This window comes from Pogona vitticeps, chromosome 15, assembly GCF_051106095.1.
Source record: "Pogona vitticeps strain Pit_001003342236 chromosome 15, PviZW2.1, whole genome shotgun sequence".
Lineage (NCBI taxonomy): Eukaryota > Metazoa > Chordata > Lepidosauria > Squamata > Agamidae > Pogona > Pogona vitticeps.
In genome coordinates this window covers 1,644,314-1,660,280 of record NC_135797.1, presented here as the reverse complement: position 1 = coordinate 1,660,280, position 15,967 = coordinate 1,644,314, and the positions used below count along the sequence as shown (strand labels likewise).

The 15,967-nt window shown below is 50.4% G+C and overlaps 1 protein-coding gene across 3 annotated transcripts; it reads left to right on the top strand.

Moving 5' to 3' along the window:
* The first annotated feature begins 597 nt into the window (after window positions 1-597).
* Window positions 598-10,342, top strand: RFX5 (regulatory factor X5). Of its 3 annotated transcripts, none has more exons than XM_072984175.2 (11): window positions 598-891; window positions 1,585-1,642; window positions 3,071-3,207; window positions 3,880-3,913; window positions 4,356-4,438; window positions 5,490-5,609; window positions 5,827-5,947; window positions 6,264-6,341; window positions 6,849-7,047; window positions 7,632-7,726; window positions 8,216-10,342. In XM_072984175.2, exons 3-11 carry the CDS (start codon window positions 3,083-3,085, stop codon window positions 9,425-9,427), a joined length of 2,067 nt encoding a protein of 688 aa, XP_072840276.2. In that variant the 5' UTR covers window positions 598-891; window positions 1,585-1,642; window positions 3,071-3,082; the 3' UTR covers window positions 9,428-10,342. The 3 variants fall into 3 exon arrangements, with proteins under 3 accessions (XP_072840276.2, XP_078238326.1, XP_072840275.2); XM_078382200.1 differs by having other exon boundaries at window positions 1,417-1,642; XM_072984174.2 differs by lacking the exon at window positions 1,585-1,642.
* Window positions 10,343-15,967: the final 5,625 nt, after the last annotated feature.

The window sequence follows — 15,967 nt, the reverse complement described above, 5'->3', positions numbered from 1 at the left end:
GGGAATAATAATAAATACTTTTCCCAAAGCATCTCTCACCCCCCCACAAAAAAAACAATTCATGCTACAATTATTCATGCTACAAAAAAGGAGGAGTTAGCAACAGCCACCTATATGCTTTCAAAAGGAATCTATCTAATCATCATCAGCACCACCACCATCATCAATAATATTAATCACCCCTAGGCTTTTTTTTTGGGGGGGGGTCCTGGATTTTGGGACTCAGGACCCCCGAGCTCTTGCCCTGCCTGCCACCAATCCTTCAGGACCGAGGCTCCCGCCTCTTTGGCCCCCAAACAACCAAAATGCGGATGATGCTCCCGAGCGTGCGTGACTTACCCCGCCCTTCCTCGCCCCCCTCCTAAATTGGCAGACTCCGGGCCAATCCGCGACATGTTGCTAGGCAGATTTCCCGGAACCGCGCACCAATCCGGAGCCCCGCCCAGCTTGTATCCGGGTGGAAAAACACCCGGCAGCCACTGGCATTAAAGAACAGCCCAGTATCCGGGCAGAGCCGCCCGATGGTAACCAATCAGAGAAAAGTAAAAACACACCGGCCCCGCCTCCTCCCCCTCCTCCTTCTTCTTCTCCCTCCCCGGGGTTACTTTCTTTTTCTGTTTTTATTTTGCAATGGGAGACGGCTGGCGTGCGTGGCAGAGCAGGGGCTGAGCCGGGGAGGGGGGGGGGCTTTGGCCGGCAAAGGGGGACCCTCCCCTGGAGAAGCCCCGGGACCGGCGAGGGAAAAGGCAGGATTTATTAACCCTTGGGGGTTTGGAGGAAAATACAGAGTAGTGATCCCCCCACCCCACCGAGATGCACTTTCTACAGTTTTAACCCAGCTTTCCGCAAGAAGAGGAATTCCCCCCCCCGCGCGCGCCTTTCTTGGGGAAGGTGAGTGGCGTCTTTAAATCGATAGGTGCATCACATGCCGAATGCAGATTTTTCTTTCCCCTAGTAGCTTGGGTGGAGAGTTAAAAGATTTTCTTCCGGGGGGGAGGAAATCGGACTAATAAAGAAGATGAACGTAAACGAAATGCCTCCAAATTAAATTCGAAACTTTTGGAAAATGAGGGCGGGAAGCTTACAAACCCTTTGCAAAAATAGTGCGTTGTGGGAAGTGCGAGATCTTGCAGAGCCTGCATGTTTTTAAGAAAGTGTTTTTGGTTTTTTAAAAAAGAGGAAGGCAAAGTTGTAAAGACAAAAGAAACTGTTTTTGAGAACAGTTTGGGGAGGTTGGAAAAACAACGGCTCCTTTCCCATCTCGGCTTCAAACCAGCGCCAGGAGCGTCCCCGACAGTCTCTCTCTGTAATAAAAATGCATGTTTGCCGCCCCAGCTGCTCGGATTTTGAATTTCCCTCTTCCTGAAATTCATTTTTTTTCCTTTTTACTACTGCTGCTGCTACTACTACTACTAGGATCACCTCTTAGACACTGCAGATTGCAAGGGAATCTCCGGTAGGTGCCAGGGGAGATTTGGGGATTTAAAAAAACTCCAAAGTCTGGACCCTTCCCCAAGACAAGAGGTAAACAGCTGGAAGAAACCGTTCTGATCCAGGCCAGTTTTTTCTTTCCTTTATACAAAGTCGGGAAGAACATCGGAAGCCAAAGTCGGGAAGAACATCGGAAGCCGGCGCATGAAAGGTATGATTGGCTGGCGCATGAAAGGTATGATTGCCTCCGCTTGATGCACCTTGACAAAGACGCGTGTCGATTGAAGATCTGACTCGATTCCGTGGGGGAAGCTGGCATTTAAAGTCAGAAATCAGCCCTTCCATCATTTTAAAGGGAGCAGCTGCAGGGAGGCGAGCGTCCGTGCAATTAATTCTGTACTGGAAACGTCAGGTTTTTGTGCATTTCTCAGTAGGAGCCAGAACCATGTGGCCCGCCAGAGGAGATTCAGTGTGGATTATGGGGGTTGTAGTTGTGCATCCCCTGGAAAGGCAGAGGGTCCTGCAGCTCCTACAGGTTGTCCACCCATTCTGCGGTTTTTACTGTCAACACAGTTCTCCGCCCCAAGGCGCCTGCTTGCTCTGCCCTAAACAGCGAACCCCCTTTAAAAGTTGTCTGCATGCCCCAGGAGACGCAGCAGAGGCGGATGGAGCCACCCGGATGGGCCATGCTGGAGGCCAGCAGACCAAGAAGATGTGCCAGGGCTCTGAGAAGCAGTGGAGTGTGGGCACTGGAGTCCTTCTTGAGTCCGGCTGGACTCGGTGGGGAAAATGTCCCCCTCTTTTTGCTTTGCCATGTCGGAATCCCATCCAGATAATGACCCCTTGCATCTTAGCTTCTGAGAAGACCAACGTGGTGCCGTGTTAATTAGAAAACTCGTTTCTGCTCAGTTGTTGGGTGCAGGGCGAGAAACCACATCAGACTTCCTAAAGCTTCAGAGAAGAATGAAGCCGGGTTGGTTGTCGGCATGGAAGGATCTGGAATTAGAATTTTCATGGATGATGGGCTTAGGAGTTACATTAGTTGGCTCTGCATACTTTATGCCAGGTTGCTCATTCTGTTTCTCCTGTCTTGCCATTGCATGGAGGTGCACTCTGTGTATGCTCTGAAGCTATGCAGCACTCCATGCTAGTTAGTATTAAATAGAGAGCTTAGATTTGTTGTTTCCCTGTTGTGGCATTCTGTTTTTCTCCAAAGTTGTCTCAAAACGTTTGCTTTTTGAGTTTCACTTTAATAAATATAAAAATCTTCTCCACTTCAAGGCTGGGCTATTCACTTGGAGTCCCATGGTGCTAAATCCAGCCTTGGTCTCCCCAACTACCTAATGAGCCCACTCTGATGTGTGTGCAATGGTACTCCTACCCTGCAGGGCTGGTGTGCTAGGAGAAAAGGGCACAACTCTGTGGATTTCTGGCTTCCTGGTGGGCACCACCCGATCCGTTAGGCTGGTGTGCCAGGAGCTGGGTTTTCGGGCAGGTTCTGTCGCTGGCATCACAGCTGACCCTCCTTGGGTCTCGCACATATTCGGGGAATAAAGGGGTGGTTGAGCAGAGAGGGTGTAGCAGGATTCTCTCTGGCTAGCATGACCAAGGCGGGGCTCATTTCTTTCTTTGAACCCAGGAAGCGCCTGTCATGGCAGAGGACAATGACCTCGGTGCGAAAATCGTGGAAAATGGGAGCGACGCATTGGAGGCAGATGTGGAGAGCGCCGCCGCCGAGCCAAGCACCTTGCTGCAGAAACTGAAGAGCACAATCTCGTAAGGGGTGCCTCTTATATTTCTTTTCTACCTGTGAGGGCATTTGGGGGGGGGATAGTGCCCATGATGTCAGAAGTCAGGGTCATTCAAGGGAAACAGCAGTAAATCCAGGACTGACCACAGAAAAAGTCTTTGTGTGAGACAACTAATGAACTGGTGGAACTCCCTGCCACAGGATGTGCCAATGGCTATCAATTTCCCAGATTTATTTTAAAAAGAGGACTAGATAAATTAACATAGTGGGGAAGAGAAGTCAGGAGCTGTGAATGAATCCTTTACGGTTTGGCTATTTAAAAGATTGGTATACGGAAGATGGCCACGCCCCCAGGTGTAAACAAAAACAAAATAAAATTAACAGTTTTATCATGAAAAAGGTTAGATAACTGAAATGAGTGTTCATGTATAGATTATAAAGAATGTCGAAACGTTAAACAGCCAGCGGAGAACTTGCAGAAGTACAATCGGATATAAAAGTCAAGGACTGACGACCTGCAGAGAGAGGAAGGAAAGGCAGTCTCGAGGGAAGAGTCTGTTGTTGAGGAAGAGACCCCAGGGGTCATCTGGGATCATGTCACCAGGGTGGGATGATTACAAAAGAAAAGCCTGACCTAAAAGGACCTTTGGAAGGCAACTCCTAGTAAAGAGTGCTTTGTCTTTCTGTGTTTGTAACAGGAAATCAGTCCAGAGTAAAGTCGACTGCATACTGGTGAGTGACTGGCCGGATCCTTTTAAAATTCTTTCAAAAGGGACGGTCCTCCGGATTCTTGCGCCCCACCTGCCTGAACCCCCCATCAGGGTGGCCGGTTTTCCAACCAGCTCTTGCTTCTAGGCAAAGCTCTTTGAGTCAAAATCAAAGACATACCATGTCTTGGAACAAATCCTGGTCAAAACCCAGGAGAGCTCTTGCCGGCAGATTCAGGCTGGGGCGAGCAGCCTTTGGCCCCGGCGCGCTCGTCTTGTCCAGAGCCATTCAGAAGCAGAAAGATTGCAGCTGTTATCCCGAGTAAATTCCCTAGCTTATCTTTCTCTTTTTATGATGCAAGTGAAACTCAGAGTTTAACCTCCAACTAACATTTGGGCATATGTGTCTGTCTGTCTCTCTCTCTCTCTCTCTCCTTCCCTTTTTTTTTGCTTTGTGTAAATTACAGCAAGATGTCCAGAGGTTTTCCGATCCTGCTAAGCTTTATCTCTACCTCCAGCTGCCTTCAGGCCCAAGTTCAGGAGAAAAAAGGTGAGTGAGCACCTTTGGGTATCCCCTTTACTGACTACCAGGGCTCCCAAAGTAGATCAGAATGATTAAAAACAGATTTAAAACATTTTTTAAAAAAACAGATAAAAATATTGTTTAAAAGACGGTTCAAAAATTATCTGAAAGTATTTTACAGAGTTCCTCTCCAATCTTAATTTTTTAATGTATCATATAAAACAGAAATAATCTGCAAATGACGTGAGGTAGAGCTCAAACTTTGGAAAGGCACCATTACCAGAATTTCTTAAAAGAGAGAAGAAATTCAAATAGACCAGGTTGTGTACATCCTGCAGGCCAGCATTTAGCAAAATCTAGAACTGCCTGTAAATACCAGCAGTTTGAGAGCCCATGATAGAATTAAGTGTGCAGTCAAATGGGATGTTTTCTAGATAATTTTTGATGCTTTGTATGCTTTTCTGTGCAGTAGAAGCAAGTGTCCCTGAAAGATGTAGACATGCGGGTGACCCATGCTTGAGACTCTGTAACTCTAATTTTAGAAGAGATACAGGTGTTATAGTCTGCTATGGTTTTAAGAGACCAAAGATTTGAAACCACTAACTTTGAAAATGCGAGTATCCAAACCCTAACACCTTTTGCAGCAATTCCTTTTTTTATTTATAGGCCACCTTCCTGGTGGCTTCGAGGTCTAACAGACAGAAAATGAGGATGGCCTTTGGATGCAAATGCAAAAAATAGGCCTTTGGATATCAGGCAGAAACAAAAGAAAAATAAATAATAAAGAAGACAAAAACATTGTGGTACCTTAAAGACTAATTGCTATATTTCGTGGACGAAAAAAAAAGCAGTTAGTCTTTTAAAGTGCCACAACATTTTTGTCTTCTTTATTTTTTAAGTAAACCGAATGTTGTTTAAAATTAAGATTAAAAGTCACTTAACAGCTCCTGGGACAGGCCGGGACATGCTAGGCAGCCATTTGGCTTTGAACACCGGAGCAGCACGTGGGGTAACACGGCGTGACGGAAAAGCTGGAGGGAATGTTTTTCACAGTTGTCTCTCCTCTTGGGTCTGCCAGTCTGGATCTTGCCTCCTTGAGCTCCGCCGAGCACATGCATGCTTGCACTTGGATCCAGAACCACCTCGAGGAGTACCCGGACACCTGTCTGCCGAAACAAGATGTGTACGATGCTTACAAGTAAGTGGCAGGAAGCAGAATGGGGCCCTTTGGGCTGATACGTTTCTCTGCAAAGCTAGTGCCCTGACGGAGATGCAGAGAGATTTAAACAGGAAGGAAGGAGACCCCCCCCCCCAGTGGGTTTCCCGCCAGCCTCCTTGATGCTGCGAAGTCCTGGAAGGGGCTGTATGTACTCCATGCCTTTGTAAAATCAGCTTTTTCTTGTCTCCTCTGACAGGCGGTACTGTGATAATCTTTGTAGCCGCTCTCTGAGCGCAGCGAATTTTGGCAAGATCATCAGGGAGATCTTTCCAAACATCAAAGCAAGAAGACTGGGCGGACGTGGACATTCAAAATATCCTTCTGATACATGGCATCACCAAGGGGCAAACCAGAAGGGTTTTAAGTAGGGTCAGTGGAAAGGGACACCCTCTTCCCCATATATAGTAATTTCTGCCCCTCCCCAAGCTACCTATGAATTGACACCTTGAAACGAGAGATCTGCAGAAGCTTTAAACACCCATATTGTTCTCTTAATTCCCGGTGTATGGCTATTGGGTCATCGTTTTTACTACACACAACGTAACACCCTCTCCCCTCATGAGGGTGAGAATTATATACAAATGCAAAAAAACAGGCCTTTGGATAATCTCCTTAACTCTGCGCCCAACATATTGCTACAGTGGGATACGGAGAAAGACGGTGGTCAACATGCCGCCTCTTCCCAGCCTGGATCTGAAAGAAACGGAGACTGTAAGCCCCGTGGAACTGTTGCTGATACAACCATCATTGTGTAGATGTGCGAGTGTGTGTTCTCCAGGAAAAAAAAGTGCAGCTGGCTCAGCCTCCCATTTCTAGTAGTGTAGCCACTGCGACACCACAAGTCAGATGGAGTTGTGGAAAGGGTTTTTATCCCCAGTAGCTGGGGTTTCAAGATAGACTGCTGCTGAACACAGAGGTTCCACTTGGAACACAGATGGTTCCCCCTCCATGAATTTGTCTCCTCTAACCTGGGCAGTCTACTCAGGGCACAGAACTGTCAGCTAGCATACAATTATGGTGTGTGTGTGTGTGTTATGGAAGTGGGGTGGTGTGATCCTATACAGCTGGCTGCCAAACACACATCCAGCCCAAGGTGCTGAGACTAGCTGAGCATCTTCTCTAATATCATCCTAACACGTCTGCCTTAGTCTGAGATGCAGAGATGAGATGGAGGGCCCTTGTGATGCTGTTTCCCCCTCCCCCTTTCACCTTCTGCAGCCGGAGCGGACGGAGGTGGTTCAGTCCTACAACGACGAAGTGATGGACGCAGCCTGCGCCTTGACCTGCGACTGGGCTGAAAAGATCCTGAAGCGGTCCTTCAACAACATCGTGGAGGTGGCCCAGTTCCTCATCCAGCAGCACATCATCAGCTCCCGCTCGGCCCATGCTGACCTTGTCATGGCCATGGTGATCTCAGGTAAGGCCCTCTTCCCTTTGCTTCCTGCTCGGATCTCCCTCGGGGTAGCCTCAGAGTCCCCAAACCTGGGGCAAAATGTGCTGCACAGCTTCTGAAAGGATGTTTTTCCAGCAAACCAAGGGAGAGGACCCTCCATTTTTATTCTGGCAGACGAGGAATGCTTTGTGATTTAGTCCATTTACAAAGTGTTCCTGGAATTCCCTCCATGGCAGTTCAGCTACTATGAGCTTCCATCAGGGTCGATTTCGGAACAGTGGCTTGGTGGACTACAGTTCCCCGTATGCCAAAAGACTTCCTTGCTTGCAGAATCTGAGAACTATAGTTTAAAAAATTGTTTTTAAAAATTCTTTGCTTTGTTCTAGGGAAGACAGTTGAATAGCATTCTTAGCTTCAAACTGTTATTTTCTAAACGTTTTCGGAAAGCTTTCGTCTGTGGCCGTTTCAAGAGCTAGAGAACAGAATGTGAATTTGAGGGGGAAAGGAAATGAAGACTATTCCATTGAAGTGTTCTTTTTCTTACATCCTGAAACTGTTTAGTGGGGAAACGCAAGTCTGATTTTGTGACTAAATCTTTTGGGTGACAGAAAATGCAGAAAGCCACAGGGAAAAGCGGCCTGCTCCGAATGTGAAGAAGAATGAGCCGGAAGCCCCAGAGAATGCAGCCAAAACCCAGCCACAGGTAGGAAAAAAAACTGCCCAGAGAGTAGAGAAGTCGGAAGCAAGATGATGTTCGGTGGGGTTCAGTTCGTAAGGACTAAGATCCTGGTGAGGAGGGCGGCTGATGTTGCCCCGAGGTCCTCTTCAGAGGAAAAAGCCACCCTATATAAAATGTCACAAATTCTGTCCAAAGACGGAGGGAGTGCAAATTTTAGCATGAAGAAGAGGCAATAAAAACTCAGGAAGGGCCTTCCTAGATGGGGCTTAAAGGTCCAGTTAATTGGCTTTCCTGCATTCCTGTGTTGAGTTGGGAGTTGACTTCCACGTTTCTCTGTTTAGAGGACGGAAGGGACGAGGCCGTTCCGTGTTGGGGTAGCAGAAGAATTCAGCTCCTGAGACTCATGGGAGTTGTAGTGATCGGACATGGGAGTTGTAGAGATCAATTTGAGAGAGAATCCTCTTTACCCTGTGGTCGCTCCTGCCCTTTCCTCTTCTTTTTCTTGCCTTTCAGATGAAAGCAGAAAACAACTCCAAGCCCTCGCCTGCCCCTCGCAGGAGTGAAGTGAAGAAGCCCGTGGAGGTTTCCACCAAGCCGGCCAGTAGCCCGCAAGTCAACGCTCTGGTGGCCCGCCTGCCGCTGCTTTTGCCCCGTGTCCGCGTCCAGCCTGGGGACAGATTGGTGGTGTCCCCGGCGGCCGTACATGCGTCCCCGCCTGTGTTGGCGCCCAAGCTCACGACGACGCCTGTGGGGGGCACGGTTAAAATGGCTCTCTCTGTGGGCCCGCCGCCCTCCTCGACCCTGCTGGCCCCAGCCGTGAACGGGCCCCCCGGTCTGGTCGGCCCACAGGGTGCCGTGCCGGTCATCAACATGATGCCGGTCATCAATGTGGCGGTGCCTCCTCCTCCTCCTCCTCCTCCCCCCCTCCCGGAGATCCCACCCAAGCCCAAGAGCGGCCCCAGTGGCGGAGGGGTGAATGGAGGCGAGGCCGGCCGGAGCCCCTGCGAGCCGCCGAAAGCCAGTCCTCCCACCAAGAGACCCGCAGATGCGCCGGGAGAGGTGGTAGCCGTGAAGAGAAAACGTGGGCGGCCCCGGAAGAAGCCGGAGGAGCCCGAGGCCTCCTTGCCAGACAAGGACGCTGACAAAGAGCAGCCACCCGGTGCCAAGGAAATCTCGAGTGTCATTGCTATCATTGAAGCTCATACCGCATCCCTGTCTTCTTCCAGCCAGAAGGGGCAAGGGGAAAGCCCCAAAGGGGAGCTGCCCCGCGAGGGAGCAGCCAAAGGACAACCCGCCAAGGTCACCCCTGGGGAGAGCCTGCCTCCGACCGGCCCCTTCGTGGCGAGTCCTCCTGCCAAGCCTGTTGTCTTGCCCTCCCAGGTGAGTGTCATCAAAGGCTGGCAGCCCACCCCTCCTCCGGCCCTGGTCAGGGAGCCTGGACGCGCCTCCCAGGAGCAGCCCCTGCAAGCAGCCGGAAGGGTGCCGGCGCCAGGAGGCGCTGCTCGGACCGCCACCGCCAGGGACTCCGAGAAACTGGAGAAATACAGCTTGCTGGATCCAGAGCTGCAGCCCACGGATCTTTCCATGGGCAAGGGACGGCCGGCTTCCTCCAAAGGTCGCCCGGGTGTCTCCAGCCTGCCAGCATCCTCAGTGCGTTTGCACCAGGAAAAATCGGGGGAGGCTGCAAGTCCCCCAGCGGCATCAACACAGGCCCCGAATCGGTAGCCATCCACCTACCCTTCCAGTCCTCCTCCTCCCCCCACCAATCCCCCAATGTGTTTATCTCAATGCCAAGCCTTCCTATTCAGAGGCATTCCAAGGCCGCCTGCTTTTCCAAATTCAATGCACGCATATAGAAAGAAAATAATTGAAGACATGAGCTTGCCAGCCCTTTTGTTCCCCACCCCCCTGTACGTCAGTCTCCCCAGTCTTGTAAGGTGATGCCCTTGAGAAGCTGCTTGGCATGCGCCACCCAGCCTTACTCATCATCATATCAAAATCTCCCCCACCCCTTCCCTTGCTGAAAAGTTGGAAGTGGGCCCTGATGTTTTTAGCATTAGTTATACCTGCCCCTCCCTGATGCAGAACGTTAAAGCAAAACATCCCAGGCAGAGTGAGATTGCGCAGCAGATCAGGAGCGCTTTCTGAAATGGGGAGTAAAACAGCTCATATCTTTGGCAAGGGGTTATTGTGACCCTCGTCTTGGTACCCAAAATACACGCCCTGAGACACACACCCCTGGTTCACTGCAGCCGACGTGCACTTTCAGGGCCAGGGGTGGGGCAAAAGAAAGTGTTCTCCACATTTTGAAATTCAAGGTGAAAATTTCAGGTTCTCGGGGTGGGGGGAGAGAGTGTTGTGTTTCACATGGAAATTTCCCTGCCCCCATGCTCTGATGTTTAGTGACAATCATCTCCCAGCCAGCATCCCAAAGACTTTTACTTTTCTTATTGCTAGCGCTTCCACTGACGTTAATGCGATGTTTAAAAATGGGGTTGCCCTAGCTCACCCATTTACTTGTTTTGAAAAAAAAATTCCTCGCCCCCTTTCCTCTTGTTAATGTTTTCCTTTCCCCTTTGTTGGTTTGGCTATAAAAATGCTGAATAAACATACGCACAGTTTTTTTTTTAAAAAAACAAATGGTTGTACAGCTTCTGTTTTACTCTGTCCTGGACTAAACTGCATGCTTTTTGGAGGCTGCAAAAGCAGCTAATCCAAGCAGGCCAAGTGGGGGCAGCTGGGACCCTTACCCCACCCCACTGAGCCTCAGCAACAGGCAGTGCCTGTGATGGGTCCAAGCTCTTGGCTCCTTGTAAAAAAACAACGATGGATTTATGATATATATGACATTTTCCTCTACGACACCAAGCCACGGATCCAGCTAGTTTGGTGGTGTCTTCGCTGACTGGCCACAGAGGTCTCTCGGGCATAGAAGAATCTGCCTTTTAGACCACGTTTGAATTCAGAGGCGGCTCTAGTCCAAAAGCTGCTCATCGACCATCTTTCTGTGGGGCTCGGTGGTACTGCCGCTTTGAACCACTGGGCGTCACCAGACTACCAGGCAACATCTGAGCAGCTCACCTAGAAAAAGGGACCAGTCCCTCCCTGCCTTCAGCGCCAGAGTTTAGGAAACGCAGGTGGTCCCTCTTGGTCGGTGGAGGGAAATTCCAGTGTTTTTCAGCCGAGCCTGGTCTGTTCTCTGTGCCAGGAAGGTGAGGTATCTGCCTCCCTTTCTCCCACAGTCGCCTCCCAGGGGCCGAGGGGCATAGCCAGTATTGTCTCAGCAGGGACTAGAAAGAAGTTTGTGCATGCCCTGGGGCAGTCTTGTTACGGCAGGCACAGAAGGTCATGCTTTTGAGAAGGGGCATCCCCCATGTGCTTGGGCAAAGAGGGGAGAAGGTGCCTCTTAGAAGCGAGTGTTTGCTGTCCGCAACGGCTGACAGGTTAACCTCGGAGGCTGGTTTCCACTCAACTGGAAGGCTTCGAAATCAATCAACTAAACCCAGCCTGAATGTTAAGGCCAGGCTTCCCAAGCTTCACTCCACACTCTCTTCCTCCAGGGCTGCGTCTCTTGGAGAATTTCACAAAGGAGAAGGTACCGTTTCAGCAAGGTGGGGCGGGGGGAAAGACAGAACGTCCACCCTTCTGGGTCATCGGGCTGGCTGTGGTTTCCAAACCAATGCTGGGAGCCAAATTGGCTGAGTGGAAAAATTAGGAGAGGGTTAATGTTAGACTAGCCCCCAAATGCAGAGCGGATGATGTTTGCTTGGCTCTTGCCTCTGTTTTGAACATTATGTCCCCGCTGAGATGCATTCCAGAGGCCTGAATCAGCTCTGGCTTGCCCTAGCCAGATCCAAGGTAAACAAGCCGCCGAAATTGGATTCCAGCTTGGCTTTATACCTGAATGCACCCAACCAGCTTTTCAGGGAAGAGGAAAGGCATGCTCCAACATGCTGGAAACCAGCACTGTGTATGTGTGAGATACAGAAGCAAAGGGGGGGGGTTTGAGTTCAACATGCCCCCCCAGCCTCACCATTTCAAGCATATTTTTTCAAAAAAAAAAAAAGGTTGATGCTGCTTTTGAGTTTTTCCCCGTCCGCCAGATTGATTGAACGTCTACAGGGAGCTTTAACGGCGAAGGTGGTGGGGATTGTACCTAGGCCCAAAATACTTCTGAACATGTACAGAGCATCTTCTCACTTCTGTCCAGAGAGGCTCCGTTCCAAGGGATAGCAGTTACCTAGCACGGTACTTTTTCAGACCAAAGATCGGCCGCCTCTAAGATTCTGTTTTGCACGGGGCCACCACCGGACAGCTCTGGAAAGTTCACGGTACAGTATTTTGTTCTCTGGAACTTAGGCTGTAAAGCTGCACCTCCAGATCATGAGGTCCATTTAACCATGACTAATCGCCATAAAGTCCTCTTTATATTTCTCTTGCGCCTTCACGCTGACTCAGGTCTTTTGAAGCCACTCAAGGCATTTGTCACGGCCAGGCCACAGGTCTGCCAATGCGTGTGGCGTGGCACAACAGGTTAAAGGCCACCCCTCTCTGTGCAGCCATCTGCACCACGCCGAGTCTCCTCGGGAATTCAGACCACAGCCCTCTAAGGCAGGACAGGAGAAACAGCTCCTTTATTACCGGGTTGGGCAGGGACGGGCTGGATTTGATGGGTTACAGCGATGCCGTCACTAAACTGGGCTCCTGGCCAAGGTGAGATCGGAAATGACTCCCTGGTTCCTCTTCTTCTGCAAGATACAGCCGTGTTCAGCTCAAGGAAGCAGGAGGGAGGGCGGCCAGGGGCGAAGAGTGTCTCCTGGGCCAGGAGGGGCAGCACTCAACCAGGGGGGAAGGCCCCATTCCACAGAGCCACCAGCGGGTTTCCACATCTTCCCTCCCTCCACCCACGCAATTTCCTTTCCCTGCTGATCAAGGCCCTCCACGGATAGGGCGGAGAGCTGATCGAGCAAAACAGCCTGACGGGGGGGGGGGGGGGGGCGAAGTGCTGAATCTGCTCACAGGAAAACACCCGCACACGGACGGCTGAGGGTTAAAAGTGCACCCACAGAGAGGGTTATCTGGGTTCTATGACAGTCGGCAAAGCACCCCTGGCCGGATCCACGACATAAACAAATGGGGAGAACAAGGAAGCCTGCAGGTCACTTTTCTCTCAAGCCAATTCAGGGGGAGCCGTGGAGCTCCTCAGCAATGGGGGACCTCTCCCGTCCGTCTCCTCTGAGGAGCAACCCTTCTGCTGGTCACTGTCCTGGTCTTTTGACCTGGTTTAAAATTGGGTGTCTCTTCAGGGTTCAGTTCTCTCCCCAGGAAACATCCAGACATTTCCTAGAATATAAATGACAGAACCGCCCTATTTGCCTCCTTAACAGGGCAACAAAGGGAAGTTATGGCTTGTTGACGGAAGCAATGGCATTCCCTGCTCTTGTTATCTCATTTCCTTTTCCTGAAGATCAGGGATTCCTCCCTCCCTTAAATCGCTACCACAGAAAAGTCCTCATAACATCCGGACTATAAAATGTCTCTGCAGACCTTCCTCCACTCCAGTCGCTTGGGGCGGACGGGGTGGTGGTGGCCGCCGGCTACTGGCCACCTTTTATCTCTTGCTGCACTTGACAGATAAGCCCGCACCCGGGCCGGGTTCCCGAGCATCTTTTTCCAGCTCACCAGGAGTAGAAACTTAAGCGGCATTTTAGACCACGAGTCGCAAGAATCCAAATCCTGTACTTTCTTAGATAGCCCTGCCTGAGATTAATTGTTGAGAAGGTAGGGGTTGGGGAGAGAGTGGATCAGATCTGACGATGGAGCTTCTTCCTCATGGGTGCAAAAGTGAACCACCAGCACACCCAAAATGGCAAGACCTCAACGCTTTTCCTTCTGGGTAATGATAAAATGCCTTCTTTCTCCTGATGCAAATCTTAAGACAGCCCTCGACCCACCATGTCGGGCAAACAGAAGAGTTTACAAAACCTGACTTATAAACTGAGAAAGGACATAACCAAGGTCTTTCCTGCAAAGAGGACATTGTCAGCCACGTGGGAATGTTGGGGGGGGGGGCTGGAGCCAGGCAATGGAACTGACCTTGAGGACGGCCAGCAAGGAAGCCCCAAGCCTTGCCCCCACCCTGTTGCAATCTCCAGTGTTTTGGTGGCGGTGGCAGCCGATTCACAGAGCTACCGCTCATGGGCAGGTATGCTGGGAATGCTGGCCCTCCCTTCAAAGGCTCTGGGAGTGGGGGGCAGGTCCACCCCACCTGGCCGAAAGAGCCCCAGGTTCTGCCGAGAGCAGGTTCTGGGAGCAGGATTGAGCCGGTGCAAGGCGGGCAGGCGGGAGGCAGCAGAGACAAGAGAGGCAAACGAGAGATCAGCCAGTCAGGCTGATATGCATCGGAAGAGCTGTTCTGGCCTCACGTGGACCTTCGTGGTGAAATGCTCCACTTCCCATTATCCTACCAGAGTTTTCATGAGGGCTGACCTCCCAACACGAGAGGGATGAGGGTTGCTAAGGAGATTGAGAGAGAAAGGCTGGAAGAACTAGGAGAGCTGTCCTTCTTCCCAGCGTGATGGTGGAGAGGACGCCTCCAAAGGCACCAGAGTAACTTAAAAGAAGCACGTACCTGCCACCTAGAGCGATACTGACCTCCCCAGTGGATGTGTACACAGCACACATTTTTGTGCATTTTTAGGAGAAACATTGACCTTTTCACTTCCCTTTTCTATCCCAGATTCTCCGGGCCAGAAAAACAATGTTCCTGTCTCCTTTCTTCTGCCCCATGACCCCTGATCTCTCTCTCTCTCTCTCTCTGAACACCCCCACACAGCTGCACACTTGGCCTTGCTCTACTTCTGACGGTCTTCTTGTGACTTCTCCAAGGTCTAATGGTCTGGAATTTTTGGTCCACCCAATTCCAGTGGGGTTTTATGAATATAAACAACTTTGCTTTGAAAACACAATACGTGATAAGAACATGGGACTCCAGGCCTGTCAGAAGTCAAAAGGGTTTGTTCTGTGAAGCTGAGAGATTCCAGTTCAGGTCTGACAGCTGGCACGACGTCCCTTAGGAGAAAGTCATAAGGTTTCCTATCAGTCTTCTGTATGGAAAGCTGAGGATACTAATTATCGCCTGCTATGTAACACTAATCAACCCTGAGTGCTCCCTGGAAGGACAAATCCTGAAGCTGAGGCTCCAATACTTTGGCCATCTGAGAAGACTCCCTGGAAAAGACCCTGATATTGGGAAAGTGTGAGGGCAAGAGGAGGAGGGGACGACAGAGGACAAGATGGCTGGACAGGGTCATCGAAGCTACCTACGTGAATTTGATCCAACTCTGGGAAGCAGTGGAAGACAGGAGGGCCCGGCATGCTCTGGTCCATGGGATCACGAAGAGTCTGACACGACTTAACGAAAAAACAACAACAACAACATGTAACACTAAAGCAAAGTATAGAAAACTCTCTGAAAGCTTGGAAGTGCCACGCTGTGGGGTGCAATCCTGCCTGTGTAGATTGGAATGTTTCCCTATGCTCTTTGGACTTCACTCCCCAGTCCTCTATGCCTCAGTTATTTGCAAAGTTATTAAACCTCCTGACCCTGCCTTTTCCGTGGTTACACCCTTCCACCCTTGCTTCCATTACGCACAAGACCTCAGTTTCCAGGTGGATTCCTTGGCTGGTCTCTTCCCATAGCCCTAAGACCTGGACTGGGAGACTGAAACACTAAATGCCTTTCATGAGAGAGGAAGGCCCTCTCTGCCTCGAAGGAGGAAGGCATAAGGACCCTGTCAGATAAGGCACAAGATAAAAACAGTTCTCAGGAAGCTGAAGATTTTAACAAGTGTTTGTCAAATGCATAGACTCCCATTTTGCAAGGAGGGCTCTGTAGCTACAGCGACTCTTGACCTAAATGGTTTTCTAAATCCATCTTGATCACATTTCAGTCCCGGGTTTTTCCCACCCCAGAAACAAACTACCTAGGATGGATGACCCAAGAGAAACGGGACCTGTGATGCTGATTGGTTCTCCCTAGTCACTTGGTTACGTTTGGTATTGGCAATCTTGGTGTCTACTTGGGGTCAACTTAGATCAGTGGTTCTTAACATGGGCGATAATGCCCCCCCAGGGGGCGATTTCATTTTTCAGGGGGGCGGTAGAACGAAAAGGGGCGGCGTGGGGGCGCTGGAGCAGAAGGGGGGCAGTAGGGGGGCGCTGGAGCAAGCCAAACCTGTGAAGATGGCTGCAGCCTTTTTACAG